The 27839-nt window shown below is 47.4% G+C and overlaps 1 protein-coding gene across 1 annotated transcript; it reads right to left on the reverse strand.

Annotated features, from left to right (window-relative positions):
• Window positions 1–248: 248 nt before the first annotated feature.
• Window positions 249–27839, reverse strand: Ifnar1 (interferon alpha and beta receptor subunit 1). The gene is made up of 11 exons (XM_038346349.1): window positions 27677–27839; window positions 21094–21217; window positions 13054–13232; window positions 11277–11431; window positions 11041–11182; window positions 10228–10342; window positions 7864–8063; window positions 7480–7628; window positions 4801–4948; window positions 3636–3775; window positions 249–2019 (listed from the first exon to the last, which is right to left on the reverse strand). Exons 1-11 carry the CDS (start codon window positions 27747–27749, stop codon window positions 1801–1803), a joined length of 1644 nt encoding a protein of 547 aa, XP_038202277.1. The 5' UTR covers window positions 27750–27839; the 3' UTR covers window positions 249–1800.

The raw sequence follows: 27839 nt of genomic DNA on the forward strand, positions 1-27839 counted from the left end.
ATCTGATACCCAGGGTACCCGATATGAAAGTGCTGACTGAAAAGGGGCTGCGACCCACAGGTTGAGAACCGCGGACTTGGGCGGCACCGTCTCTTTGCCTGACCTTGGGCGGTGACGTTTCTTCATGTTCACCTAGGAAGAGTCTGGCCACAGCCAGTGATCTGAGCACTTGGGAGCTGAGGCAGGAGCACCGTCAATCAAAGCCTGGAGGCAATAGGATCTGTCACTACCACTAAGTAACAGGGCACTTAGGAATAAAGATAAATTTATTATTTCCTCCACTGCGAGGAAGGAAACTGACAAACACAAGTTGTGTTCACCCTCCGAGGCTCCCGAGTTGGAGCAGAAGGGATCTCAGGACACGTGGATGGAGGGAGCAGTGACAGACACTGGCGAGGGAGCAGTCTGGGTCCCAGAAGCCAGAGGGCAACAGTCCTACACAGCTCACCTCAGGACGCCATGTGCAGGGCTGCTGGCCACAGGACACCGTCCGCGTGCCCTACTGCTGGGAATGTCTTTGGAGGGTACCGTCTCAGCACCCCTGGCACACAGAAGCCAAGTTCAAAGTAGCACCCGCCCAAACCCCAAGTTTTGGCTCCAGTGTTTGTTCTGTGAAACCATGGCAGCAGACCCTCCGGCAGACAGACAAAAGGACAGACGTCTGTGCCGAGTACTGCACTATGATGGGGCTGGGGCACATCGGGGAACTTGGTCCCTATGCGAAGCTTCTGCACTAGAGGGGAGACAGACACAGAAGGAACGATGCAGGCCAGGTACAGGAGGCTACACTGGGGGTGGGGGCTTCGGCAACACCTGCCCCCAGGGCCCAAGAGAAATACGAGGTTGTCTGAAGTATCATAGCCTGCTGGGCTCTGTACTTTATATACACATCTACATACATGTATCCACACCTGTAAATACTCATACAGCGGGCAGGCCCCGCATTCGTAGGCAGCTGGGAAAGGAACATAACAGGGACCGTTAGATGACCTGCCTACAACAGACACTCATGAGCAGCAATGTAAAGTTAGTTACAGGAACCTACAGACGGCGGTACACAATCAACTCTTCCTTCGCCTTAGTATTTGACACTGTTTCTTTAGGTACACGGATGCTGAGACGGGGTCCCTGAGTACTGCGGGATGGGAGAGGTCAGCCTGGGTTACAAAGGAAGACAGAAAAGCTACATACAGAAACCGGCACGGGCTGTCAATGGTGCTCCAGCTTCCTCTTTACGGAATTATTCCACTTCTGTCTGCTGCTGGCATCTTCTGCTCCTACAGCGCCAGACTGCCTACCCACTATGTAACACCAACTCCTCAGCTTGGAGAGTTCCCCTCTCCACTGCTTCAGCCACTTCTGAGTTCTAACCTGGCCACTGCTGTGCCAAGTTAGGGGTTAGGAAGTGCCAGTGCAGACAACAGCACCTTTGAGACACCTTAGGGCTACGGCAGTATTAAAAAGCCGAATGTTCTGGAATTCTTCTAGAAATTGAACAGTGGGAGGAGAACACCAGATGGCATACACAGTAACAGGCCACCGCTGTGGCACAAGACAGCACCCCGGGACTTCAGCTGGCAGCAGAAACGGGTGGTCTCCTCACAGACGAAGGTCCATCACTCCAGACCATGCCCTCCACATCAGCGGTGGAGAGCTGCGCATATGCAGGCCTGCACTCTGAAGATGCCCCTCCTTTCCAGAGGAGCAGCTGCCCTCTCTCAGGCCCCAGGAGGACAGATGCGTGTTCCTCGGCCTTCCTACATGGAACTCTGAAAGAGCCCACTGCGGGCAGACGCAGTCCTACGGCCTGAGCCCTTGGCTGCTCTCACTCCCGGTACTTTCCTCTTCGTTAGAGTAGTTCCCCGAGTCCTGGCTGGTCTGGAAACTGTACTTTCTGTGATCTTCCTCAGGCGCACGGTTTTCTTCTGCTACAGTAACGCTCTCGATGATGAAGCACCTCTCGGTGTGCTCCTCAGGAGTCAAAAGCAGAAGGTTTTTCGAAGGTGGCTCAGAGAAAAGCTAAGGATGAAGAAGGAAGGGAACACAGGTTGTTTAAAACAAAGACTGATATTCTAGCTCTAATGTCTTTGCTTTCCTATGCCTGACGTTAGCAGACCTACCTTTTGGTGTGTGCATTCCAACAGATTAGCTAAACCCAGCCATGCGGGTATGGCATTTTTTGGGCAAGTCTGAGAAAGCTTAGACAGACACTGTGCTGTCAAAGGCTGGGGCAGGGGCGGGCATTGGGATCACGGACATTTTGAAGGAGCAGCATCCAGCTCACTGGCACTCAAAAGCACAAGGGAGACGTGAACATCTTCCGGTGGTCTGGCTGGTAAGGAGCCACTTCCACTTATGAAATTGCTGCCTCTAGCAGAGCACCAAGTGGGATTTAAAATGCCAGCACGCAGAAGGCTGGGTGCCGAGCTCTGAGGGCATCATGCCAACTCAGGCACTGGGGAATCCTGGTACAGACTTGCAAGGTCCCAGGAGCTCTTTATCCAAAGCCTGACCTCACAAGGCCAGCCTGCCCTGCCTTGAGCAAATGGCTCATCTTCTGGGTCCCAGGGTCTAGGACGAGCCCTTCCTCACTCAGTGCCGTGACTGCAGGTGCTAACCTCACAGGAGTCCTGAGCCACTCAGTGGTTTCGGTTTCACCTGTGACCTCACCCAGGGGACCAGGTGAAGACAGATGGATAACAGGGTAACAGTTTCTCATATGGTGTGGAAAACCACACAGAGGGGAAGTGGAAAGACAAACCCAGGGACAAGTCATTATTCCGACTATACCATACGTTTCACTAGCAAATGGTCAGGTGCCACTGATGGCTGACTATGGGACTAAGGTAGCCTCGCACATGCTGGCTCATCTCCAGTGTCACAGGACTGACTGTCGTGCAGCAAGTTAGTCCCTCACCCCATGACAAGGACTTAGGAGAAGAGCAAGAAGGCACACCAAGGTCACCAGTGTCCTCCTCTGGCATCAGGTGGCTGTGCTGGAACAGGAAGTCGGAAACCTCACTCACAGAGAGAACGTCCTGTCCCGACTCCGGGAGGACTGTGAGGGTGTGATTTCTCGGGGATGCCGTTAGTGCCAACCTGATGATTCCGCTATCATCTGCTGTGCATGTTCGCTTTTGTTGCTACACACTTACACATACTCATTTGGAACCAGAATGCAGCAGAACAACAAGTACACAGTAAGCCATTGTTTCTAAACATTTTCCTTTCCTTTCTTTCTTCCTTTTTCTTTCTTTCTTTCTTTTTTTTTTTTTTGAGACAGGGTTCACTGTATGGCCCTGCCTGACCCTGAATTCAGAGATCCACCTGCCTCCCAAGTGCCGAGGTTAAAGCTGATGACAGCACGCTTGGTTTGTGCCGGGGTCTCTCTGTAGCTCTAGCTGGCCTGGAGCTTCTGAAAACCTCTTGTCCTGTGTCTTGTTTTTGGAGATAGAATCTGACTACTTGGCTCACGCTGGCCTCAAACTCATTGCAATCCTCCTGTCTTAGCTTCCTGAGTTTTACAGGCATGTACTACCATACCACATTAGCCCAGATTACTTTCTGGACAGATCATCTGCTGAACCCAAATGCTTGTTCCCAACTCCTAGCTGGTGACAAGAAGAGAAACTTACCTCATGGATACTTGGGGGAGGCTTGGGTGATGCAAAGGCATGGCTGAGGTCTTTCAGGAGGCTCCTCCCAGCATAAAAGACCAGGGCACAAAAAAACAGAATGCCAAGTCCAGCCATGGCCCAGATTATAGGAGAGTTTCCTAAAACACACGAGGACGTGCACGTAAGCACATGGGACAGTCAGAGGAGAGGAGCGAGTGCCCTGAGAACCTTTGGGTGGCACTCAACACACCGCTGTGGGCAGTGGTAGTCACACTTGACGACCGCCCTCAGAAACAACGTTGGGATCAAGAGGAGAACCGCATGAACAGAGCGGTCTCATCAGCTGGGGTCCCCAGCACCCGCAGTCACAGCCTTCGGTGGCTAAGCCAGTTGCCTCCAGGAACTAGAGTACAAAGGAGACTGTGGCCCGGACACATGAAAACCTTCACAAAAACGTCCATTTTCACAGGTTATTAAAGACTAGAAAATGGAAGCACTACCAGTGAGTGTCTGGCTGTTTGTCAGCAAGCAAGGACTGAAGGCGGTGATCACCGTGTGAGCACTGCTGTGTGAGCTAAGACGAGCAGTTACTGTCTGGGTGCTGAGTGAAAGAGAGCGACAGGAAACACGAACTGCAAGACAGAGTGTCCCTGGCCCCAGAGGACTCGCTGGGTTCACTTTTGATTGCTGTGTCTGAGGAAGGACATTTATCAGCCCGTGATGTAGGTGTGTCTTCTATCTATCTGATGATTTCATTGGTTAATTAATAAAGAAACTGCTTGGCCTGATAGGTTAGAACATAGGTGGGTGGAGTAGACAGAACAGAATGCTGGGAAGAGGGAAGTGAAGCAGATGCCTCAGGCAATTGCCATGCCTCTCCTCTCTGAACCGGAGGCGATGAAGCTCCAGCCAAAGATGGACATACGCTAGAACCTTCCCGGGTAAGGCACCACTTTGTGGTGCTACACAGATTATTAGATATGGGTTAATCAAGATGTAAGAGGCTGAAACTAATGGGCCAGGCAGTGTTTAAAAGAATACAGTTTGTGTGTTGTTATTTCGGGTGTAAAGCTAGCCGTGCGGGATCCAGGTGGCCGGGAGCCGGGTGGGAGGAAAAGCAGGCCTGCCCACAGCTCAACACTACAAGCCCGAGCTCCATTAAAAACGTCTAGAAGATGCTCACCTGCCCTTGTTTTCTCACACACCCTGTTACTGAAGCTGCTGCTCTCGTTCCACGAGGCAAAGGAGTGTACTCTCGCTTCCACGCAATATATAGTCAGCGGCTGCAGGTTCATAATGGTGAACTTTGGGCTTTTCTGCACCATTTTTCTCTATAAGAATAATAAAATCAGTGATGAAAGTCAGTTGCTTCGTAAAATCTGATGGGGAATATGCATTTTCTGGATTCTTTTCTATTCATGATTGGTCTCTTCCAAACACCTAGCTGTTATGTAGCTAAGCAATATAAATGCTTTAAGTCACCCATTATACCAAATCAGAGTTAAAAATCTGTTGCCAAAAAAAAAGCAAATGATGCCTCCCTCAGGCAATTTTCATTTTTCCGCATACGGTGGGGACAGTTAGGAGTAAGGGCTCCAGCTGCCACTGTCCCCAGTAAATCACCACGTGAGCTGCACTGCCTGCTGACGTCCTCTCACTGGGACCTAATTTCCCGATCCTTGAGCGAGAACCTGTCATTGCTGTTTGCAATGGTCAGCCAATGCTACAACCGTGCTGGGTAACAAAGCCATTTCAACACTTGGCAGCTCAAAATGCGTTTTCTCACTAGGCCACAAACTGGCTGGGGTAGTTCCCTCTAAGGCCTGATCCACCAGCCTCATCCTCTGTGTCCCAGAGACCGTGCGGCACACACATCTCTCCTGGCACACAGGTCAAGCACAAAGGCCAGACCACGTCATCAGGCACACTTGGGCTTCTGTTCTGAGCATGTGCACTCAGCCTTCAGCACCAGCGAGCAGAGCTCACCAGGATCTGATGCGCAAACTAACTGCAAATACTGTTTTTGGAAGAAAGACGGGGCAGGTCATATAAAACCTTAGCACAAGTCAGGCAACGAGCTGCTGCGTGGGTCAGCACAGCCACTAAGGCGGCCCGAGTCTGTGCCAGGTGTTTCAGATGCCGCCTCATTTCAAACCTCACAAACACCTGCGGACACCAAGTTGCTAGGGCTACCAGTGCTTCAGAGAAGAACAGACCTACATAAAAGCTCAGTATAACGTCTGCCAGACTGGTGAACGCTGAGGCTAATTCTCGGAGTTAAATGACGCTACAGTTAGCGTAGGCAGATGGCTGGAGGGGAAGCAGACAGAGCTTTGGGATTTGTTTACATTTCCAACCAAACATGAAGAGACAACGTTTACTGTCCCAGATTGTTATGCTTGCTCCTTTGACTGGAATTCCACTGGGGCTCATGGCATGGGCTGGGCGGGCTCTGCCGAATGACTGGCTCAGAGCAGCACTGAAGTCCTGTGGAGCCCACAAAACTCTTCATGCACAAAGCTCTCTGTCTCCACTGAGCTGCCAGCTGAGGACATGTGACAACATCTGGAAATATTTGGTTGACATAGCTCTGGGGGAGCGCTACGGACACCCGGTAGAAACCCTGACGTTCCGTATCCACTGAAGTAAGGGCGGCTTTACCACAAGGAATTCCCGGGCACAAATGTCATTCTTATAAAGGAACCTTAGTTTAAGACAGTGCTGGGAATCATGGTAAAATGGTTCTAATGCCATAGCAATAGACTCAAGCTATATTTCAAATGCAAACTAGAGGGCTGGCGAGAGGGCCCAGTGGGTAAAGGGGCTTCCTGAGAAGCCTGATAACCAGTTTAACCCGTGGGAGGTATAAGGTGGGATCACTTCCACAACCTGTCCTAGAAGTTCACGTGTACCCTAAGATACACACACAATAAACAGGCAATTGTAACCATGTGCGCGCACACACACCCACACCCACGCATATGCATGTTGTGGAATAGAATATTTGTTTAATTAGGTAAAGAGGTGTTACATTTGTTTATGCAGCATTTGCTGAACTATGTAGAGATGTGTGGCTCTCTCACCTTGCCTGCCCAGGGCACCTGACTGGGCTAATAAAAGGCACAATGGCCAATAGCTAGGCAGGGCTGGCAGGCAGAGGGAAAAGGGGGGCCAGGCAGCCTGGGGCCAGCTGTCCAGACACAGAGGAAGCAGGAAGCAGGATGGACAGTACACAGATGAGGGAAACGAGCCTTGGGGCAGCACACAGATGAACTGAAATGGGTTAAGTTAAAAAAAAAAAAAAAGCTAGCTAGAAACAAGCTGAAGCTAAGGCTGAGCATGCATAGTTCATAGTAAGTCTCCTGTCATGATTTAGGGGCTGGTGGTCCAAGAAAGCCTGCTACACACGCACATACACATGCACTCATACACATGCTCACATGCACATGCGCACACACACGTGCTCACACACACACAATACACACACACATGCTCACATGCACACGAACATGCTCACACACATGCACACACATACACACATGCACTCATACAATGCTCACACACATGCACACACATGCACTCACACACACGCACACACATACACACACGCACACATACACACTCACACACAACTAAGTAGGACGCAGATGCAGGCAGCCCATAACTGTCCTGCAGGAACATGGAAAGGCTGACACTGACTCTACCGCACACAGTGCAGTCATAAATGTCTACAAGACCCCCACATGCACACATCTTAAAGCTACTACGTACGTCTCAGTCTCTCTCTCCCTCCCTGCTCGGTTTCTTTCCCAAGCCACAGTTATGAGGCTTAAGTCACAAAGTTTACTGTGTAGGCTTTTACCTTAGTGTTTGAAGAGATTTCCCAAAAAATTATTTCGTAAGTTAGTGTCTGACACTTGCTGGAACTGTCCTGACAGCTCACATCGACAAGCAGAGACTCCCCAGTGGGAGTGACGGCGATGGTCGGAGGAGGAATGGCAGCTGAGAAGACTACAGAAAAACAAAGAATTAGACACCTCAGAACAATTCTTACAAAGTTAAACTAAATGAGGAAATTACAGTGAAAAAACTGAGGTAAGGAATGCACGAACCACACCCATAACCTCAGCTCTCAGGAGCTCAGGCAGGAGAATTGCCATGAGTTTGAAGCCAGCCTGGGCTACACTGAGTCCCAGGCCAGCCTGGGCTATAGTGTCAGATGTCGTCTCAGAAAAACATGGCTTACTGTATTTTCGGGAATCAATAAGTTTATCTTCAGACCAGAAAGATGTGTTGTTTCCATCTGAGGCTTGTACCCGGAGAAAGAACGTAACTGTGTGGATGGTGTTTTGAGGAAAGACACAGTGTGGAGTCTGGACATTTGTACAGGCAGGCACTGGTCTCCATTGATCTGAATATCCTCCGGGAATACTTTTAAAATAGTGCCTTTGAAGGAACAAAACAGAAGGCTAAAGTCAATCATGAACTCAGTAAACACGTACTGAGGATGTACAATACGTCAGACACTGCAGTCAGCGCTATGGTCCCAGGGACAGCTTCCCCATTTAGGAAACTCGTGGGACAATGGAGGAGATTGGTCCCAACAAAGGAGAGTCGAGGATGCTCCAGAGTGTGCGTGGACTTCTCGGTAATGTGCAAGCTGTTCCTCTGTGTGCGTGTGTGTATGTGTGTGCATGTGAGTGCGTGTGTGAAGGTACACGTGTGTGTGTGGGGGGGGCAACGTGTGTTTATGTAGGCCTTAAACTGACGCAGGGTGTCTTGGTTGCTCTCCACTTTCCTGAGGCAGGATATTTCACCCAGCTTGCAACATGCTGATCTGGAAGGTCCAGTTAGCCAGCTTGCCCCAGAACCCCGTCTAACTCCCAGGGGCTACCACATCTGTACCTCAACTCTGGTTCATGCTTTCTCGGCTAAGTCATGGCTTCCAAGTACATGTCTTTTAAACAAATTATTATTAAAAGGCTGATATAAAATTCAGAAATAAAAAAATTACTAAAAATATTCAAAGTGCTGGCTAGTCTTATGTGAACTTGGTACAAGCTATAGTCATCTGTGAGAAGGGAATCTCAACTGAGCAGAGGCCTCCAGAATACACAGGCTGTAAGTAGGCAAGCCTGTAGGGCATTTTATTAGTTACTGATATAGGGGGGAGGGCCCAGCCTATTGTGGGTATGGACACCCCTGGCTGGTGGTCATAGGTTTGATAGGAAAGCCCCGAGGAGCAAGCCAGCAAGCAGCACCCCTCCATGGCCTCAGCATCAGCTCCTGCCTCCAGGCTCCTGCCCTGACTTCCCTAGTGGTGGACTATGATATAGAAGAGTGAGCTAAGTAAATAAACCCTTTTCTTCTCCAACTGCTTTTGCTCAGTGATGCATCACCATAGTTACCATAAGAAAGAGAGCCCAGTTATCTTTTCTTGAAGCTACTTCTGACTCTCACATGCTAAACCACACTATTTAGCCAAGCATCTGCATGCGTGTCTTCCCAGGTCCACATTAAAAGACTTCAAGCTGGTAGCTTCAAAGTGGCCATGATGGGAACATTTCTGTCACAAAGTTCTGCCAACACTATAAATAGGGCCTTTCCCTTCTGGACAACACCCCAGCAAAAGTGCCACAACTTTCCATGGCATCCCTTACGGAGCTCATCGCACCAAGGGGGAGCCCCTCCCTGGGGCTGGAGAAGAGAATCTACTGGCCAAGAGACTAGAGCTCGAAGCATCTCAACTGAAGGCCAGAACTGCAAACCTCCTAGGTGGCTTCCTCAGGCTTTCTGCCACCTGAGCACAGGGCCCCACATATAGCCAAACAGACCCCAGGCCACCTCCCCTCCCAGCACAAAATTGCCAATGGCCCAAAGATTTCTGAGATAGGCGGCCAGTGCCACTTCTCCTTGTCCAGTGTCTGTTCTGCTCCTCTAGGACACCTCAAGGCTTCTGCCCCCCATACTGAACACTTCCTACAATCCCTCCACAGTGTGGGCAAGAGCTGAAAAGACTGTGGCTGCTTGGCTTTCCTGTCAGGCTATACTGTTTGGCAGGAGGAGGGCTTCTGAAGATTTAGCTTAAGGGTCCAATCCGCCATTCCAAGGTAAAGGAACAGAACATCTCCTTTGTGGACATGACCTTTGAGATGAACCCTTAACACAGATGTAAAGGTCACAGTCCCCTCCTAATGGCCTCTGAGATGTGGCCTTGAGTTCTACAGCTTCAAGACAGGGGCTTCTGTCCACAATCACAGGAACAAGGCGAGTTTCGGATGAAGCCACCCTCCTTGGCGACATTACTTCTCTTTCCTTTGTGTGTGAGCCAATGTGTGCGCACACGTGGATGAGTATGGTGTACGCATCTGTATATGTGCTATGTATATATGTGTATATGTGTACGGGGCCAGGCCTGGCCACCGGGGGTCCTGCTCTATCACGGCCACCACTTCCCCTTGACACAGGGAACCTACAGTAAGACTTGTGGCTCCCCAGAGCACCTCACTCACTCTCAGTCAGTCACTCTGTGGCCGTCAGTGGCACACACAGGCAGCGTGAATGGACATCAAAGCACACTGGGTAAAAAACATGTAGGAAAGGGACTTACGGGAGCCACTGTGCTCTGAAGCTCACGTTTGGAGACGCATAGTCCCAGCTGAGAACATAGCTCTTACCCTGGGCATCCACGTCTACGTTTTCTGGCACAGGCAATCTATTTGCCTCTAGAAGTCAAAGAATCCATTAAACATACATTTTTTATAACACTTTTTTTTTTTAAATATTATGTTCTGCCTGCATGTAAGTATGTACACCAGAAGAGGGCACCAGATCTCACTGTAGATGGCTGTGAGCCACCATGTGGTTGCTGGGAATTGAACTCAGGACCTCTGGAAGAGCAGCCAGTGCTCTTAACCTCTGAGCCATCTCTCCAGCCTTTAAACTAGTGCAACAGAACCGTATTTATCCTGTCTGATTTAAAGAGACATACTAAATTTACAGTTAAAACCACGAACAAGCCCAGTTCCCACCTGACCTAATTACTGGTAAGCTTGGCAGTGCTAACACTGCGGACATTTCATCCGTAGAGGCTTTGGGTACCAACTATTCTGCTAGCAACTGCATCAGGGATTACAGGCAAGTAAAAAGCATTTATGATACTATAAAATTTTAACTTTTAAGTAGAATTAATTTTTATTATTATTGAGACAAAAATGACTAAGTAAATGACTTGATTCTGTAAGTGCTATTATCCTCCCTTCCTTCTGTGTGCGTGGGCTAGACAAATGTTCAGTCACACACCCCTACCCAATGCTCTGTTTTAATAATTATTAAACCTTCATTAAACTCCATCATGTAAGATGTGCAAATTCCATGCTGTCCGTAGTGGGTTACTGACCTGAGGTCAAGAGTTCGCACTTACCTGTGGTGTTTATACACTGCACCTCACTGAACTTGCTCTGCTTCCTGAGGTGCAGATGTATTGCTTCAACTTTTAAACAGTAAGTAGTCTCTGGTAACAGTTTTAAAATCTTTTCTATGCAATAATTAGTTGTAACATTTTGCTACAAAAAAGATAAAAAAAATAAAGAGTCAAATTTTAGAATTCACTCAGCGCCTTCTCTCTCACGTGTAATCGGGGTCAGAAGAGACACTTACAGGCACACCCGAAGACTTCCGCCAGAACACTATCTGGTAGCTGAAGCTGAAACTCTCCTTTGCCCACATCTTCCCACCTTCTCCGGGTTGAGAGATGTGGACTAATATAGCTTTGTCTTCAGCTTCCAAACGTACTCCTGGGGGCCCAATGTGAGCTGTTGACAGTAGAGAACAATTACAGAACTTCAGGAGACCCCTCTAAAATGTTCACGACAAACATCTACCTGGAGCGGGAAGACAGAGGAAAGCCCTCATGGGTCTGATGCTTTGGGAGGACACGGCAAGAACAACCATAAACCAAGGTCTGCACGCAGGCACTGCAGACAAACACGTGAAGAGCGGGAAGGCCACAAATAGGAAAGCCAGCTGCTCCGAAACCTCCGAGCAGAAGCCGGAACAAAGCACCGAGCTGTGCAGACGGCAGAACGGCAGCCCAGGTCCCCGGGGACCACATGTGAACTCTCTAAGACGGGACAGTGAAGGGCACGGAGTGCATGAGAGAGCTCAGGAGGAGTCAGACATGTGGTTGGAGGCCGCACAGAAGGAAGTGGTAACAATTTAAGAAGACACTGGGAGGCTGAGGATGGCCAAGAGCCAAATCCCATTCAGGTTTTGGAATGATCAGCCTGGCCAAGGGATAGGAGGAAGCAGCGAGGTCAAAGAAATCAAGAGAAGACGACAAGGGCCTCGGTAAAAAAGGCAAAAAGGGATGTTTCAGACATCCTCACGTGACATTTGTGAGATGTAAAATGTAGAAAAGGATCAAAATGAGTCTAGGGTAGAGCAAATTACCAGCCGATGTAATTCCCTGAGATGGCGAGGGCTGCAGGAAGGGCTTTGGGCAAGACTGAGAGCTTTGCTTGGCCATTTTCACCGTGAGATGCCTTTGCCATCTCAGCAGACACTGGATGGAGAAGGGGACACCAGTCTAACGCTCAGAGGGAGCATGGGGCAGGGAATGGAATGCCGGGAGTCAAAAGCAGGGCCAATGACTTAGGCTGGCTGCAACCCAAGCTTAACATCTCCTAGAGAGAACAACAGGAAAAGAAACTCAGGAGTGAGCAGTTCCAGGGGAGCCGGAAGAGAGCTTCGAGGGAGTGGAGCCCTATGCACGCTGTGCTCAGATGCACCCAGCCTGAGGACTGGGAATGCACCCGTGAGAAGAGGTGGCCGCTGCCATCTGCAGAAGTGACAACATGTGAGAAGCAAGGAAATGGGAGGAAATGACAGTGGACACAGGCCAGGCCTTAAGACGGGGTCAGGGCAGTGTGTCTTGAATTCTGGTCTCTAGATCTCTTTGTGCTGCCATAGAAATCATGGAAGCTGTTGAAGATCTGTTTACACCGGCTATGGACTCTGACACTCAGCATACTGCCCATGAAAGTAGACAAAATTACAAAATGTGGATTCACAAAGATAAAATTATCAGACACATTGTTACAAAAGTAATTTCCAAAAACAAGAACTTAAAGGCATGAATTTAAAAAAACCTTCATTAAAAACATCTCATTACCCTGTGAACTAACCAACACAGACCCACATGCGCAGCCAGTAAGTTCACGCCGTGTGTCTAGCATCCTTTCAAAATTCTCTTTATACAGACAATCAAAATATCAAAATAAATGAGGCAATAAAATCTCTGGATTACTAGGGAGCGTTGACTTTAGGGACTCCTAAAAGGCTCTTGGTGACCACACCCAGAGAGCCACTAACACCAGGAAAAAGGGCCTTAGTGGAAAGGGGCGGGGAGGCAGCCAGCGATGCGATGCGTTCTCACCTCTCTGAAATGGAATGAACGGCTCGACCTCATTCCACGAAGAAGTGCGCTTTCCTTTCTCAGCTCTTACACGAAATGTCATGTGGATGTAAATATCTGCATCCGGTAAAGAGAATTCGCATTCGGTCCCCGTAATATGTTGACACTCAGGCATCTTTAACCAGTTCTCCATCTCTTCTCTTTTAATTGAGAAAAAAAGACTGAATGAGCTCATGTCCTCACAGAAGTTGCAGAGACATGTCCTGTGCATGTCGTAGTTCGCTTAAGAACTTACTTCCCATGCTGAGCGTCACCGTGTGCCGAGCATGTGAGCAGAAGGGAATGATGGAGGATTCTCATTGCCTAATAAACAAACTGCCTTGGCCAGCCCTTAGGTAGGTGGAGTAGACAGAACAGGAAGAAGGAAGTGAGGTAGATGGCTCAGTCAGATGCCACGCCTCTCTTAAGTTAGGCAGACTGCCGTGCCTCTCCTCAGGGAGAGAGATGCGATGAAGCCAGCCGCCAGTTCAGACATGTTGAATCTTTCCCGGTAAGACACCACTTCGTGGTGCTACACAGATTATTAGTTATGGGTTAAAGCAACATGTGAGAATTAGACAATAAGAGGCTAGAAATAATGGGCCAGGCAGTGTTTAAAATAATACAATTTGTGTGTTGTTATTTCGGGGCATAAGCTAGTCAGGCAGTTGGGAGCCGGGTGGGTCGAAAAGCAGGCCTGCCTGCAGCTCCTCACTACAGAATGGCGCCCACGTGGATAACTGAATCCACAGAAAGCTTGAGAAAGAATAGAGTAAAACTCTATTTTTCGGGTCTGGCAAGCAAGCGCTCTCATCTAAGAGAGGCTTCCTGACTCAGCTTCAGCTGCAAAACACTGCAGCTCTTTTAAGAGGTTCAGCTACGAAACACTTAAATGCTGTTGATGAAAATTAACTGCATGCTTTTCAGTTTTCAGCCGTAGCAGGAAAAAAGCTGTGTCGTTTTAAAATGCCGGCTTTCTGGGCCGTCCTGCCAGGGCAAAATCTGACTCTTTGAGGCAGGAGGGCCGGCTACAGAGAGAGGACTTGAGTTTTGCTGTCAGGGACCTTGAAACGCCATAGAGTTGTGGCAATAAAAATGGCTACAGTGGGTACCTCTGCCACGAGGTTGGAAAGCTAAGGAATGGGTTGGATCTAGCCGGCAAAGCTGCGGCTTGAATTCTACTCATATTGCTCAGTAATTTAAAGGCTCATAGTCAGAAAAAGAGAGAGATACAGTAAAGAGAGATTCAAAAACAAAGAAAACGTCTAAATGATTTACACTGTGTTGAAAATATATGCAGGCTAAAGGTTAAAGTTCTTAAAAGTAAAAAGAAAAAAGGAAGTAGTTTGTTGTGGTGGTACACACCTTTAATCCCAATGCCTAGGAGGCAGAGACAGACAGATCTCTGTGAGTTCAAGGTGTTGTAGCATACACCTTTAATCCCAGCACTTGGGAAGTAGAGGCAAGTGGATCTCTCTGAGTTCAAGGACAGCCTGGTCTACAGAGTTATTCCAGGACAAAGATATACAGAGAACCTGTCTCAAAAAGTAAAAGTAAAAATAAAAGAAATAGAGGTTAAAACAAAACTGCACAAAGATGGAAAATACACAGAAAATCTTGATACTGTATGCTATTATGCTCTCTTTGAATTGTTTGAATGCTGAGGAAGGAGCAACAGATGCTAAAAGATATTTGTTTATAAATGCTGTAACTAATCCAACATAGATATTTTGAAAATACCTTGACTTCAGAATTTGGATCTGAGGATATAATACTTTGGAAAAGAGTTTCTTCTTTTGTTTTTACAGAAAATGAGACCCTGTGGATTGCTTCTATCCCAATATGGTATGATAGACCACGCCCTCCTGAAAGGTTGCTATGAACATCTTCAGAAAATTACTTCACCCAACTAATGACTGAGATGAACCTGGCACACAGGTTACACCATGAAAGATCTGATTAACAGCGTCCCCATTCAGCAGGAAGCAGTTCGGAGAGAAATAACTGTGCCCATGTTCCCAAATATTGTTTATAAATGTTCTTTTACATTTAAAGGGGGATATGATATAGATATGAATAATTTGCATTGATATGGATTTTGCTTTAGTGATTTAAATTTAAGGTCAATTTTATTATATGTAGATGTATTTCTGATACTGATTACAGTATTGTGATTGTATAGTTCATTTTAAAAATGTAATGTATAATTAAGAAATATAGGTTGTTAATGGATAATCATCGATAATAGTAAAGCTTATAGTCATGTTAGTTAGATTTTCTAGATATATATAGAGATATTTCAGTTAGATAGGCATACTTCATATCTTCCAAAGACTACAGAATATGGCATTTAAATGTTTTAATAACTTAGGACTTATCATGACAATGAGACACGTCTGCTCCTGGCAGCACAAAGCTACTTCAAGAGGAAGATGGGCATCGAAGAGGCTTCTAATGGAGTTTGATAGCTATTTGGGCAATAAACTGCTCTTGCCTGGACTATTGCATAAACTGGACACAGAGAACCCTCAGAGAGAGGACTGCTGAACTTGCCTAAAGGTAAGATGATCTTTCGGTGTTCCTGATTCATGAAAGAGTCTGCGAGACATTCTGCAGGACACAGCAGATACTGACTGAACTGCCTTTGAAATTTTCTGCTTCATGGAAATGTCTGCTGGAAACTATGGGCCTGAAGGCCGAAGATGGATGCCCCAACGATACAGAAGAACTTTGGGTGACTGTCCAGGCAGTGAGATGTCTCTGTCATTTCTAGAGTTTTATAAGTTGCTTACTTCTCATTTACTTAGGTAATATTATATCCTTCTGGAGTCTTTGATGGAGTTAAAGAATAGATAGATAGTTATAGTTTCCTTAGTTATGATAAAAGATAAAGTAGATATAAATAACGTAACTGTAATTTTTACTTGATAACTGTTGTTATATGTAATTTTACTATGTTAAAGCCTTTCTTTTTTGTTTAAACAGAAAAAGGGGAAATGATGGAGGATTATCATTGGCTAATAAACAAACTGCCTTGGCTTTTTGATAGGGCAAGATTTAGATAGGTGGAGTAGACAGAACAGGAAAAAGGAAGTGAGGTAGATGGCTCAGACAATTGCCCCGCCTCTCCTAAGTGAGACAGACCGCCATGCCTCTCCTCAGGGAGAGAGATGCGATGAAGCTAGCCGCCAGGTCAGACATGCTGAATCTTTCCCAGTAAGACACCTCTTGTGGTGTTACACAGATTATTGATATGGGTTAGTCAAGATGTGAATAAGAGGCTGGAACTAATGAGCCAGGCAGTGTTTAAAAGAATACAGTTTCCGTGTAATTATTTCGGGTGTAAAGCTAGCTGTGTAGGAGCCGGGCGGCCAAGAGCCAGCGGGACGAAAAGCAGGCCTGCCTGCAGTGCCTCACTACAAGAAAAGGGTCAGAAACAATACCAACAGATTAACAACAGCTGTAGAAAAAGGCCACGGGCAAAGTGCAGGCAATTCCCCGCACACGTGCATCCAGGAGGTGCCCAAGGACAAGCCCATTAAGAAGCTTGTCATTTTTAACAGCAGAGGCTGCTGCCGTCAGGGTGTTTCTAAAGCAGATGCCTTCAAAGGTCATGTGCTTTCTAAGCTGTGTTCCTAGTGAGCTGTGCCACAGAGCGAGGTGGTCGCATCTACTTGGGAAGCCTGGACACAGGCCTCTTGGTGCTGACCTATGACCTCTACCAAAGTGGTGGCTTCATAACGACAGAAGAAAAACATCTGGGGAAAATAAAATGGAAGTTACACTTAAAACAATATTTTCTTTGAGATAATGTCCTGCTAACATTTACCTGGTTACCCTTTGATACCTTTCTGATACATTTGAGCTACATCACTACTTGGAATAAGTCAGATATTTAATTTTTGTTATTGCTGTTTTCTTGAGACAGGTTTCTCTATGTGGCTCTGGCTGTCCTGGACCTCACTCTGTAGACCAGGCTGGCCTCAAACCTGGAGATCTCTCTGCCTCTGCCTCCAGAATGCCACCATCACCTGACCATTTGGTCAATTCTCTGAGTGGTTACATTAGCATTTCAGGGAACCAGAAACGAACGATCCATGAGACAGAGCAGATGTGGCTGGCCCAAGACAGCTGTGTGACTCTGAACCTGTGTCCTGGACTTCAGCTTCCAATTGGTCTGATGACCGACGTGGGATTCCCTTCCGTATGCTATGGCTATGTTTTATTATTATTGGTTAATAAAGAAGCTGTTTTGGCCAATGGCTTAGTAGAATAAAGCCAGGAGGAAAATCCAAACAGAGATATATAGAGAGAGTAGGCGGAGGCAAGCAGATGCCAGGCAGTCACGGAGGAAACAAGACATGTAGAAAATGAGGTAATGCCATGGCCACGTGGCAATACACAAACTAATAGAAATGGGTTAACTTAAGATGCAAGAGCTAGCTAGAATACACCTGAGCCACTGGCCAAGCAGTGTTGTAATGAATATCGTTTCTGTCTGATTATTCGGGTCTGGGTGGCTGGGAAAAGAAGTGTGGTCCTCCCTTTACAGATGATGACTGCCTTCTGACCCTCTACAAATAGACTGCCTATCCTAGGATAGACCTCAGTACTGTGTGGCGTGATTCTCCTCAGCCCAATCTCAAACCAATCACTCTGTTTCCTGGGGTCTTTAATGCTTCAAAGATTTCTTCTAGAATTATGTGCACATGTGTCTATGTGTGGGCATGTGTACGTTATTGTGGGGAACAGCTAGAGCTGGGGTTCCAGGTGGTGTGAGCCGTCTGCCCCGTGCTGAGCACCTGGGTTGGGTCCTCTGCAAGGCCAGACAGCTGCCACACCCTCTCTAATTCTATTACAACACCAGAAACAAAACCTTGGTATGTCAATGTAAACAAATGGATTCCAGCAGAAATGTCCAATCAGAAAATTTTAGGTGACTTGTATTAATAGTCTTAAAAAGGGGCATGGCTGGGAATGGTGATCCATGTTTAGAATCCTAGCACTGGGAAGGCTGAGACAGGGGGATTGAACCTTTGATGCCAGCCTGGGCTACACAGTAAGTTTGAAATCATTCTAGGCTATATAGTAAGACTCCGCAAATAAACATCTAAACGAACAAACAAAAATAAGAAAAATTAAACAATAAAAAATCTGGTGAGGGTGTCGGTCAGTGGTCAGTGCTGGCCCAGTGCGTGCAACACCCTGAGCTTAGCATGACTGCGTGAATGTGAAACTCGCCCCACTGTCCTCTTAACCCACCACGGCTCGTTATCCGTGTCGTTCCGTGTCGGAGACGGAGCTCATCCGTCAGTGGATGGCTACTGCTTTCAAGGGCGCTCCTTACAGTGGGAGCGAGTTTCATATTTTCTTAAAAAACACTTTATCAAACTATAGCAGAATACAATTTGAAACGTGGCTATTTAACCGATATAAGACTCATTCATAAGCTTAGTCTCAAGAAGAAACTTCACGTCCTTTATCGTTCCTGACTACGGAGGCATTTTTGCATTCAGGAAAATACGTGACACAACGGGCTTCCAATATCTGTTAAATAAAGAGTGACTATCACACATATGGAGATCACAGTCTTTCTGATTGGTTTCCCTAGAGACAGTGTCTCTCTTGGTATCCCAGGGTGGCTCAGAACACACAGCATGACCCAGGATGGCCTGTCATTGCTATCCTCCCACCTCTGCCTCGTGGGTGCTGGGATCATAGGCGGGAGCCACTCTGCCTGCAGATAGGTCATTTGAGGCACAGTGACAGTGACGTTTAGGCAGCGTGTATGCTAGATGCAGAGACTGAGCGGCTCACTCGTTCCGTCTATGGTCAGCGCTGCCTGTCCACACAGTGAGGAAAACACAGTAGATACCGAGCAGGCCAGGTCTGCTCACACCCCAGCTCACCACTCCCATCACCCTCTGGGCACTTCAGTTTTTTGCTTAAATAAATATTTTTATTTTATTTAAAACTTTTTTTTTTTTTTTTAAATTTAAGTATGTGGGTATGTTCGTGAGAATACAGGACCTACAGACATCGCCTGCAGACCGTTGTGAGCAGCCTGACCTGGCGACGGGTCCCCAGGAGAGCAGTGGGTGCCCCGAACTGCCGAGGCATCTCCCCAGCACCACAGAGTACTTTATATAAACCACTCACTCTGTGCTCAGACAGACTTTAGAGCTGAACTCCTCCTTTTCCCCAGCATACCTGGGCAGCTCCTTTCACTCTCAGAGCTGCCCTGACTCAGATGATAAATTACTCACTGCCACAGCTGTCACCTCCATTAACACCACAGGGACAACGCAGACACAGACAGCAGTGGAGGGCAGACTCAGTCTGCACAACTCCGCACCCCTGCTGTTAGTGCGCAGGTCTCTGCAAGGGGACTGCTTGCAAGGCCAGCAATGCTACAGGGTGAGGACGATGCACCTGTGATGCTCCTGACAGGACAGAGGGCACAGATGACCATGAACTGGGTCTGGGATAATAGTGTCTGCATGAGACTCTGGCTGTCTGCTCTTTCTTATGGGTAACTTTAAAGGCGTCTGGAAAGATCCCCACTATACCTAAGCCAGCTGCTGGGTGAAGAACCCAACGTAAGGCAAAGAACAAATGGCATCAAAACTCAAAACGGAATGTACGGAGAACCTGCTAGAGATACAACGTGCCTGTGCACACAGACAGTTAGGAATCTCTGGGTTACTCTGTCTTAGTAACACGTGGAAACACAGTGCAGTGGCGGGGGAAGCACTGGGGTCCTGACACCTTCCTTCACTGCTGACTCCATCCTACACAGGGACAAAGGGGTGCAGTCAGGGACCCCACACTGAGCAGGATATGGAGGGCAGCACCTCCTGAGCTGGACCCTCCTTAGGCCTGCCTTAGAAGCCCTCTGCTGATCGCCCTGGCAAATGGGAGGCAGAAAGTCAGTGCTGAGAAAGAGGCACTGACGAAAGCATTCAGTCTATGGAAATGCAGGGTCTGAAACACAATGCGTGTGCACTGTGTCTAAGAGGAAAATCTAGGGCTGGAGAGATGGCTCAGTGGGTAGCAGCATTTACTGCTCTTGCAGAGGACCTGTCAGATCCCCAGCACACACATGGTTCACAACCTTCCCTAACTACAGTTCCTGGGAGTCCAGTGCTCTCTTCTGGCCTCCACAGGCACTAGGCATGCACATGGTACACACACACACACACACACACACACACACACACACACACACACACAGAGGCAAAATAGTCATGCACATAAATTACCTAATTTTTAAAAAGTGAAACCTTTGTGTATGATGGGAATGAAAGGAAAACTGACTGAAGTGAGGGGCTGTTCCAGGACCCAGCATGCCTTCCGGGGTCTCTGCACATGTCAAGACAGTTCAGACACCATAACACATTTGATGAATATGTGACATCCATGTAGAGAAGAGATGGGAGAGGCTGTGTACTACTCTCAACCACAGACCACAAGAAACGTCTTCTTTATTTTGTATATGCGTGCGTACGTGCGTGTGCATGTGTCTGTGCAAACACACCACGGCACACGAGTGGGGGTCAGAGTGGGGATCAGAGGACAATTTGCAGGAACTGGTTCTTTCCTTCCACGCAGGTCCTGGAAATCCACTTAATCTATCAAGCTTGGCGGCATGCACTTCTGCCCGCTGAGCCATCTTACCAGCCCTTCAGCTCAGCTCAGCCTCCACTGAGATAGTCACAAATGTGATGGGAAGTAGAATCTCTTATGATGGAAATGAATGCTTCCCACATTAAAAAGAAATCATGGAGCCAGGCGGTGGTGGTGCACGCCTTTAATCCCAGCACTCGGGAGGCAGAGGCAGGCGGATCTCTGTGGGTTCGAGGCCAGCCTGGTCTACAAGAGCTAGCTCCAGGACAGGCTCCAAAGATACAGAAAAACCCTGTCTCGAAAAACCAAAACAAAAACCAAACCAAAACACAACACAACAACAAAAGAATTACAAAAATGCCCCGTATCATTCCAGCAGGCCAGTTAGTCACCTACGTTTGATATTCTGCTGAAAAAGTCACATTGTGCACTGACTCTTCGTTGCTGCTCCACTTTAGGGTAAAGCTGTCATCTATAATATAGACATCTATGTTCCCAGGAGGTTCCAGATCTTCTCTACCTATAAAGCCAACAAACAACAAAATGATTATTTATGCTATAAAAATATTTTATAAATTGTTATTATTCACATCAATAACACGACTGATTGCACTCATTTAAATTTTTTTTAAGCTATGATGTCTAAGAACCACCACCACACCAGCATGTATACTAACCCTCTGGGTGCAATAGGGGCACAAACACACTGGCTCACCAATTGATCTTCAGATCTGCCAAACAAGACAGAAATCCTTCCTGGCACTGGAAACTTTGTCAGCTGCCCAGGCCTAGTGAAGTCATGGATCTTGGCAGAGAACCTACAAATGTCACTCTAAACCATCATAATCCCTAACTCTGTTTTAAATGTTTGTCCTTACACCCCCAGAGAAATGTAGTTCTCTGTGCAACAGAGGGAGAGCATAACAGAAAAATACAGCTGATCAAAATGCAAAGTCATGGAGCCCAGTCCCAAGTTGTACCTAAGGCTCAGGGACCGCTGGGAAAGAGGGAGCATTATGAGCCAGGGAAACAGGGAATTGACCATGTCTCCTAGAAATGCCAGAGGCTACATCCATGACGGCTCCCCAACATCACTGCCTAACATGACCTAACCAGGCACGTCACCATCAGACATGCTAATGTGGAAGGGAAAAGCTCAGGAGGCTTCCGTCCTAGAGAAACAAAATGAAGAAGTATGGGCAACTGGGAATGCAGTGAGCAGGAGAAATAGTCTCTGTCAGAAAAAGCACGTCAATCATTTGATACTGGATATCCAGTATCAAATGGTCAGCCTGAAGACACATACGCAGGAAACATTATACAGATTTAGAAGGTTGTTAATTACACATTTAGGAATACGTATGAACACACACATGGTTAAAGGACAAGAGACCGTGAATTTGAAAAAGTGAGGAGATGGGAGTGGTGGTCCGTGAGAGAGTATGGAAGGAGAAGAGGGGCGGGGAAAAATGGTGGAACTGTATTTTAACCTCAGGAAATATCAAAAGTATTTAAAAATCTTAAATTCAATTTATGTATGCTATTTTACATGAGAATATTTGGCCCACATGTACATATGTATTCCATGTAGGCTGGAAGAGGGCATCATATCCCTGGAACTGGAGCTACAGATGGCTGTGAACCACCAAGTGGGTGTTGGGAATTGAACCCAGGTCCTTTGTAAGTGCAAGTGCAGTTAGGTACTGAATGACAAAGCCATCTCTCCAGCCCCAGGACAGAACTGACTCATATACAGCAATCTTCGCTGATGCCTGGGAGCTGTAGCCCAAGCCCAGCAGATGCCTCATACTGCAGTTAGAACCAGCTCTATCCAGATTCTTTCCTGTAGAAGTATCTACACAGTTAGGATAAAGTTAGATAATAAAAATAGATACGACACAGAATGACTACCGTGGGGTTGAGGACCGGGTCACTATGAGGTAAATAAGGGAGTTCCTTGGACACAGTCTCTGTACTGCTTCACTGATTATTAGGATATCCTGGACAAAGGGAAGATTTCCACCCTAGGAAGGATGGAGAGATTTTGTTCACAATCTAAACATGAGGTATGCATACCTTTATAACTGCCATATCAAGCCTTAATGGACAATGCCTTGTCTCTTATAGCCTTACTTGTGTGAATTAGAAACTTCCAAAGAAACTCGATAATGATAAACCACTCTAGGAAGGACGAGATTTAGACCATGTCTTCCTCCAAAAAGAGTTATAGCACAGGCCCGTCTGCCGCCTCAAGCACTGGGAGGTTGGGATAACGGCTGCTCCAGAATCTTTGGAAACAAGCATCACTCCTGACCTAACACATGCAGGACGAGTAGGTACACGAGTAGACCTCTGATGTAGACACTCTTCTAAGGACAAAGTAGCTATCATTTCCTTCTGTGGCTAGAGCCCCTCACTCCTTTAACTTGTCTATATGATTCCCCCATCCTCACAGTCACTGAATGTTCTAGGATTGTTTGCTCTGTGGGTACAGAAAAAAAGATGATGGTAACCCTTGAATATATCTTCCTGGGTTTTGGTCACTCATATTTGTTTGAGAATAAAGTATTTCGTTTCCCTTGAAAGCAGAGTCACTCTTTTGGGTCGATGACTTCAGGTCCTTCTGTCTGTGACTGGCACAGCCACCTGCTCATCAAGTCTGCCCTGGAAGATGCAGGCATGCCTTCCGCATGCTCCAGAGAAGTTCCAAACAGTGCCGACAGCAGCCAAGTGCTGTCTAGGTCGAGACTGACTCGCGCTGCCCACTCCATCACATTTCTAGAGTCCTTAAAAAGACATGTTTTTAAAATAAGCTTTTGTGTGTGTGTCTCCGTGTGGGTATGCACAGGAGAGAAGATGCTGGCATTTCCTGGAGATGGAGACAACTGTGAGCCATCTCTCCAGTCCCAATATGCTATTTTTTTTTAAAAATTTACCTTATGAATGTTCTCCCTGCATGCATGTATGTTACCACATGTGCCTCATGATCATGAATTCAGAAGAGGGTATTTATTGAATCCCCTGGAACCGGAGTTAGGGAACGACGTGAGTCACTAGCTGGGTGTTGGGAACCAAACCCAGGTCCTGCTACCCAAGCAGGAAGTGCTCTTACCCGCCGAGCCTTCTCTCCAGTTCCTAGGCTGTAATTTTTAATCTTTTCATATCTGGTTCCACTGTTATTTCTTGTTTTGAAAACATCTGCTGCAAGGCTATCATGTCCTGTCCTGACACGCTTCTACCTCAGAAGTTTACAGATTACAGTTAGATTACATGAGATACTGGAGAAAACATTTTCTGACTCTTTTTTCTCTTTACCTGTCGGGGGGAGGTATCTATCACGTGTCTCCACTCTCAGTATTTACTTCCTCAGTGTTGGGGATTAAAGTCGTGGTCTGGTATTTGCTAGGAACTACATTTCCAAGACCCCATCAGAGCCTTTGAACTTCACCCCTAACCTGCATCCACCCTGCTATCCTTATCTTCTTAACTTGAGCCCCATCCCATTTGTTGGAATTTACAGATTCTGTGCAGGAAGGACGGAAACTGGGCATATAAGATTAACAAAGGATCCAATACCATTTGTAGCAGTTCTAGTATTCTGTTCATAATATTCATTTTCATATTTATATGTAGGAGTACTTTGCCTGCATGTACACCATGTCCTTGTCTGGTCAGAAAAGGCATCAGGTCTACCTAAAGCTGGAGCTACAGGTGTTTGAATGCTACCACATGGGTGCTGGGAACTGAACCTGGGTCCTCTGAAAGAGCAGCCAATGTTCTATACTGCTGAGTCATCTCTCTAGACCCCAGTTCATAATATTTTAATCAAAATGAATGTAAGCCCGAGAGGAAGTGGAGATCTGATGAGGTACAGCCAGGGAGGATGCATCTTCCTAGCGCTAACCGAAGGAGCCCGACGGTAGAGGTATTTTGGTACTTGAGTGAATGGATGGTGTAGGAACTCAGCAGTCACTGAACTGGGTGGCTGTCAGATGAACAGTTGTGGTTTCAGAAGTACTGTGACCTTGAGGAATCCTCGTGGAAAACAGAGGCATCACAGCCATCCCATGACTTTGGTCACAAGACACCTCAGGCACACCTGAGGCTCTGGCATTATTTTGTATTGCAAATGATATATAAGAAAGGACTAGAGTCCTGGGGGCATGCGATGCTCTCCTTTAGGAAGACACGCAAAATTAGATTAGGGACCTTGGTATGATGAAATACTTTGCGTAACAATCAATAAACATGCCATCCTACCTCTGTTCAGGGTTCAGCCCATCAGAAGAGGCCTCAACATTCCATCTTGGAGTGCCCTTCTTCAGCCGACCTGCGCTGTATGGTGCGCCCCAACAAACAGAGATTTGGCAATGAGAGTTAACTGGATTCTTTTTTCACAGATTTTTTTTTGGTGTCGGTAACAATAGTCTAGCCTCCCTTCAGCATGGAGCATACCATTTCTTAATTTGTGTATGTGCCTGTGTGCGGGCACGTTCATGCTAGAGCAAACATGTGGAGGTCTGAGGACAACCTGCTGGAGCTGGCGCTCTCTCTCTCTCTCTCTCTCTCTCTCTCTCTCTCTCTCTCTCCCATATGGGTGGGCCTGAACTCAGGTCCTCAGGCTTGGGGGCAGGTGCCTTTTCCTGCCTGGCCATATTGCTGGTCCAGCATGTAAAATTTATAAAAGAGCATTCATTTGCTTATAATTTCAGTTGGCCCCAGCCTTTGATGTTCATCTCAAAGGCCAGTAGGGTATACTATTTTGTGAAGTGTGATGTAACTATAAAGACATACAGCCATCCAATTATACAATAAAATTTCATTAACATGTTGAACAATTTTCTTGGTCTAAAGTCCGAGATGGCTCTTACTAGGATACAAAGCATGATTTAATTTAATTAAATTTTTTTTGACATTTGGTCTAAGGACCAACATTACAATCTCAAATTTAGAGTAATAATTCATTTATTTTTCAACATTACTATCCCTTTAGGGGGAAGAGAAGATTACCAGAAAGAGAACTAGGAAGGAGACCTTTAACATGTAAATGAATAGTCAACTATTTTATTTGAAATATTTTAAGACAATAGCTCTAGTTGGGTGTGGTAGTACACACTTTTAATCCCAGTACTCTAGAGGCAGAGTGAGAGCCTATCTTAATAAACCAAAACAGAGCGCAGGGAAACGGCTCAGCTGACAAACGTGCTGGCTGCGCAAGCATGAGCGTGGTGAGAATTTATTTGTGATCTAACAAATAAAGCTTGCCTGAAGATCAGAGCGAGCCACTAGTGAGCCACAGAGGCCAGGCACTAGTAGCTCACAGTTTTTATCCCAACACTCAGGAGGCAGAGGCGGATGGATCTCTGAGAGTTCAAGGCCATCCTGGACTACACAAGATCAGTCCAGTCTAAAAGAGAATGAGAGCCAGCCTGTGATAGCTCATACCTTTCATCCCAGTACTTGGGAGACATATGCCTCTAATGCCAGCTCTAGGGAGGTGGAGACAGACAGGGATATGGCTGGGCAGAGAGGAGGATATAAGGCGGGAGGAGACAGGAGCTCACAGCATTCAATCTGAGGACCTGTAGAGATGGGATACCCTTTCCGTCTGAGCACTGGTAGAGGTAAGACCTAGTGGCTGGCTGCTCAGCTTCTCTGATCTTTCAGCTTTCACCCCCTAATATCTGATTCCGAGTTTTTATTATAAAGACCAATCAGAATTCGCGCTACACACAAGGACCTGAGTTCACCTCCAGCTGGGTGTGGCAGCACACGCCAGTCATCCCAGGGCCCAGCAGATGACAGCAGGAGGGTGTTTGGTGCTTGATGAGTGGCCAACGTATTATCCAGCTCCACGTTCAGAGACCCTGTCCAGATAAGGTGGACAGCACCAGAGCAAGGCACCTGACAGTGACCTCTGACCTCCCGTTTCAGGAGCACAAAGCAGCGCACTGTGCACACACGCACACATCAAAACAATAGCCCAGCGGAGTTAAGCCACAAGGCTCCCAGGAATAGACTCACAAGGTACGATTTTCGATTCAGTCAGCAATTGGTCCACAGTGTTAGGCGAGGAATGGCAGCGCTGAAAGTTTAGTTTACCCCTTTAAAACGCTTAGTGGCGAGTCCAGTAAATGCTCCTGTAAATTATGCTTTAGTAACTAGTCCAGTTTGAGGTCAGTTCTTCTGAGACACCTTCTCACCATTATCCTCTCGCCTCCAACCATCCCACCCCCGCCTCAGTCTCTCCAGTACTGGGACAACTGGTTAAAATTAATTTTTTAATGTACACCCTCCTCAATGTCCATTTTACATGAAAATAGGGAGGGGTTCCCTTTTATACTGAAGTAAACACGATCGTGAAGCTTTCCAAGACCAAGGGCTTCAAAACAATCACCTGGGGCTGCATCGGGCCACTTGCACGAATTTCCAGGACTGGGTGCTATCTGCAGGGTGAGACTTGGGGAGTCCCGTACCTCCCAGATCTACTGATTTCTAAAAGGAATCGGGACTTACTAGCAGCCTCACAAAACCCCAGGAGTCCTGGCTGGCATGCCGGGCTGTCTCCCTCGGGTTGCTTAGGCCACTATGAAAAGATCGCTCTTGTCTATCCCCCATAGAGAAGTCACCGCTCTCCTGATGCAACAAACTAGCCCGGCGGTTTCCTGGCTTGCTTGTTATTGTTTTGGTAGCCTGCTGCAACCTCGGCCCGTTAAGATGACTCTCATCTCAGTCATTGCTGCGGCCGGGACAAACAGCGCTATGCTGGGAGAGCGCGTTTCTGCGGCTGTCTGGTCTCCCACCGCCATCCGGCCCGAGGTTTGGGCCCAGGACAGCGTCCCCAGGCTGAGCAGGGGCGCAGGCGTGACGGGGTGAGCGCGCGGGGACTCGGGCCACCCACGCCCAGCTAGCGGCCAAGGCCAGCCGCCCAGGGCTCTCCCAACCAGCCGCCCGGCCCTCGCCCAGGACCCTCGCTCACCTGAGGCTGTAGGCAGCACCCAAGACGCCCCGGCCACCAGCACCAGGGCCGCCGAGCCCAGGAGAGCGAGCATGGTGTCGGGAGGCCAGACCCGTGGCTCGCATCCCCCGGCCTCCTCCAGCGGCGCTGTGGAGCCGGAGAGGATCCCAGAGTAGCTCGGCCC

This window comes from Arvicola amphibius, chromosome 10 (assembly GCF_903992535.2).
Source record: "Arvicola amphibius chromosome 10, mArvAmp1.2, whole genome shotgun sequence".
Classification (NCBI taxonomy): domain Eukaryota; kingdom Metazoa; phylum Chordata; class Mammalia; order Rodentia; family Cricetidae; genus Arvicola; species Arvicola amphibius.